The sequence below is a fragment of the Empidonax traillii genome, unplaced genomic scaffold, assembly GCF_003031625.1.
Source record: "Empidonax traillii isolate 1590-97213 ecotype Southwest subspecies unplaced genomic scaffold, ASM303162v1 scaffold201:size1909950, whole genome shotgun sequence".
Classification (NCBI taxonomy): domain Eukaryota; kingdom Metazoa; phylum Chordata; class Aves; order Passeriformes; family Tyrannidae; genus Empidonax; species Empidonax traillii.
The window spans coordinates 804616-808347 of record NW_020955394.1 but is presented as its reverse complement, the minus strand read 5'-3'; the positions used below and the strand labels follow the sequence as shown (position 1 = coordinate 808347).

General features: G+C 43.0%; 1 protein-coding gene across 1 annotated transcript in view; it reads left to right on the top strand.

Moving 5' to 3' along the window:
• Positions 1-3175: 3175 nt before the first annotated feature.
• TMC3 (transmembrane channel like 3) overlaps positions 3176-3732 on the top strand; it is a 22500-nt gene continuing 21943 nt past the window's right edge. Inside the window, exon 1 of the mRNA XM_027887055.1 lies at positions 3176-3300. Coding sequence (XP_027742856.1) covers positions 3191-3300 — 110 coding nt within the window. The 5' untranslated portion in view covers positions 3176-3190. The remainder of the gene's footprint in view (positions 3301-3732) is intronic.

Genomic DNA, 3732 nt, shown 5'->3' with positions numbered 1-3732 from the left:
CTGGAACAAGCAGGCAGCTAATGGACTGCTGTAGATTGGTCTGACTAGAGAGGCAATTATTTTCATGAGCTAAGGCAGCAGAATCTGGCCCCCAGTGTTGTGCCACTGGCTAAGATGCAAAGAAAAATAACTACAGTCATGGAAGTACATCTGAACTAACATATTACTGCTTTTAAGTTACAGAACTGAGAACTGTCTTGTGGCAGATTGAAAAAAAGGCGTTCTGTGTGTTTGTTTGCCATATTCTGAGCATCAAAGCTTTAAAGGGTGTTTCAGGCATTCAGAGTAGTTCTTTTGTATTTCCAGCTGGAAAGAGGTGATATGACTTTTAATGGAGACGTGTTTCTGGGCTGATACCCATTCCTTTTGGCTGTTTGCTTTGACTTGATGAATGGTCTGACACAGAGAGGATAGTAGGATGTATCTTTTGTCCTGAGAACTGGAAACCAAATAGAAAAGCCATTCAAAGGTTCGTGGATTTCGAGTGGTACAGAAAGATTGAGATGTCAAGGCTGTTAGAGCCTCTATTTTACAGACTTCAAATGAACAATAATAAAACATAAGCACAGAAAAAGTCCAGGTTTTTTGTGGTCCATTTTTGGGAAGCTGAAAAGTGGAGTCGGCAGCCTTTAGTCTTCATTGTGACTAAAGGAAGTGGGTACAAGAGATGCTCAGAATGGAGCTGGAACTAGAGAATTCCATTCACGAAATAAACCCATGTAGTAAGTGGGATTTAGCAGGCTTAAAAGTCACGTATCATATGACATTCTGTGGTGCAGAATACAGCTGACTGATTTTACTGAATTCTGAATAAAAGCATTTCTTTGCAACTCCGGGGCTCTTCTGCTATGTGTTAATGAAACTCCCAGATTCCTGGGGAAGCTTCAAAGAAGATACACCAAGTGAACTCTGGGCTTTAATGCAAGCTTACATTTTGGAAACGCAGAATTGTCTTTTTCTAGTGCTGACTTTTCGTCTAAAAAGTGTGGAGCAAATGACACCAAATGGACTTACTCTTTCAATACTGTAAAACCATACAAGTAACAAATAATAAGGCTTGTGGCTACTCAGCCCTTCAACTCGGTAAATGTAGGACAGTGGACAGAACCATGACAATGCAAAAGTAAAATTTCTCCGAAAGTGGCAATATTTTAGATTAATTCAGGACAGAGAGAAAAAGCAGCCTGTGCAATTCTCTACGGGAACTTCATGTTCTTTCTTGTCAGAGGCTGCAAATAAAAGTTAACTACAACAGACCACTGATTTATGCGATCAAAACCCTTGCTGCACTGTGCACGGAGCTATTAAGGAGAGAAAATACCAAGTTAGGAACAAGTGAAAACTTGCTGTAAACTCTTCCTTTCTCTCTGACTTGTTGAGCATCAAATTATGGCCACAGAAACTACTAAAGTCAAGTCTTTTTGTGTGCTCTGTTTCAGTAATGGGACCCAGAATACCCACAACTTCTATGATGGACAAAAGCATGGGAAATTCAGCTGCTGTGGAGCTTGGAGCAGTCTATTCTGTCCTGGCCAGTATCACAGAGATGCTGGTAGAGAGGTGGTGTTGCTGCTGACTACAGGAAGGGTGTCAGGGGACTCTCCACTATGAAAATATGACTGCTGGCATGTACAGTATGTCAGTTGCCCAATGGTTATCATAGAATCATAGAATAGATTGGGTTGGAAAAGACCTCCAAGATCATCAAGTCCAACCCCTGATCCAACTCCAATTACTATAGCATGGCACTAAGGGCCACATCCAATCTCTGCTTAAAAACCTCCAGGGATGGTGAATCCACCACCTCTCTGGGTAGGCTGTTCCAATGCCTGATTACCCTCTCCGTAAAGAATTTCTTCCTAACATCTAACCTAAACCTCCCCTGGCAGAGCTTGAGCCCACGTCCTCTTGTCCTATTGTTGGTTGCCTGGATTAAATAAATGGCTGGATTATTTTTTGAGTAGACGGAAACTGAGTCAAAGCTACTGGTACTGCATTGGGTTGAGATGTCAAAACTGAAAACTGGTGTTTTGTTTTCAGTTTTATTATGCACTTGAAATACGTGGAGTGAACTAGGAAGTTCATGCCCATGTGGTTCCAGTGAGTACATCATTCCTATGAAATGCAGAAATGTTATCTAAGGAGGGGAAATGAGGCATAATAGTGCAAGGATTTGCCCGAGGATATAGAGAGAAAGAGAAAATAACCATTCAATACAGGATTCTCCAGCTCAGAGCACCAGTCCATTTGTTCTTTTTATAAGTGATTCTCTGTGTTAAATAAACTTCTAGTATCTATTGAATTAGTTTTGTAATACAGTTAGTTAAGTAGTAGAGCTGAAGAAATGGGAAAAAAAGAGCATGAGGAGGTGGTAATTTCCAGTGGTTTAGCTCTAGGAATAACCAGTATTATAACATATGAATAATCTAGTCAGTGCTTATTGTAAATGTTAAAAGTACTACAATAATTAATGGAATTGAGCATGATTAAGATATTGCATCTACCAAGAAAAAGCAAATTGCTTAGTAATCTGTACTTGTCTGAATAAAAGGTATTTTGAGATCTTCAAGAGGCAAGTCAATAAACTGAGGTAAAAGGAATGGAAGCGATGGCTGGGCCTTGGACCCAGGAAAGCAGCAGCGTCATGTTCTGTCAGGGCTGTCCTCCTGGAGAGGATCTGGAAGTCTGTTGGGAGAACGATATTGCATTTTACTCTGTGAGTAAAGGCCAAAAGGTAAACTATTTCGCTTTACCTGAGCAAGAACCTTCTCTCAAGCATGTGAAGCAGAGATGTCAACAGTACACCCAGTGCGATCACTGGGAACATCCCCCAGAACGGGCCAGTGGGATGGTGCTTTGAGGGAATACCTCCCCCACAGCAAGGGAAACTTGGCTGTGAATTAAGGACTGCAGCTGCACCACCTTTGAACTCAGCTTCCCACCTTGATGTGGGCACTTGGCTTTGAGGCACCGAGGCAGGGCTGCTGCACACTGTGGCTTTAAGGCTCTGCCAGACAGCAGGTCCTCTCCGGGCTGGAGCACCAGGCAGTGATCCTCTGCTCCGCAGGGCTCACAGCACTCGCTGCTCTCTGCTTAATAACATTTGGCTGCTTATGAGACATCTGACCTCAGCTCCAAGCTGCCTTCCAGCGCAGCAGAGTTCCACCTGGTGCGGGCAGCAGCTGCCACCATGGCAGCATCGACGGGCTCCCCTGCCGCCAAATCTGCCAAGTCCGGCAAAAAGTACCGCACGGCGAAGCGTCACGCCGGCATCTACACCTACCAGGAGCCGCCCCACAGGTAAGAGACTCCCCTCTCCTAAAGTGAGAGGCTGCTCTATCTAGCACAGGAGCGGGATCTTGTCTTTTCATTTTCATACGGACGGAGTGTGGTAACTTGGAAATGAGCATAAGAAAAATCCCTCTTCTCTCTGTTTTTTATATGTATTTCAAATCTCTGTGGTTCTTTTTATTTTCTTGAAAGTCACGCTCCATGCTGAAACATAGACACTGTACATAAAGCAGTGTAACTCCAATGAGTTCGGGGCATGGCAGAGTAAGAGATCTCTTTATTCTTTTTCTGTATAATTATACATTTCCCTTGAATGCCCCTGTGACTTAAGGGACAGGACTGCAGACCAATGAATTGGTGGTCTGATGAAGTATGTCAATTTCCTTGCATGGCATGGTTTAGGCTATGATTTAATTTTAAGTGATTAAAAGTTGTTGTTTT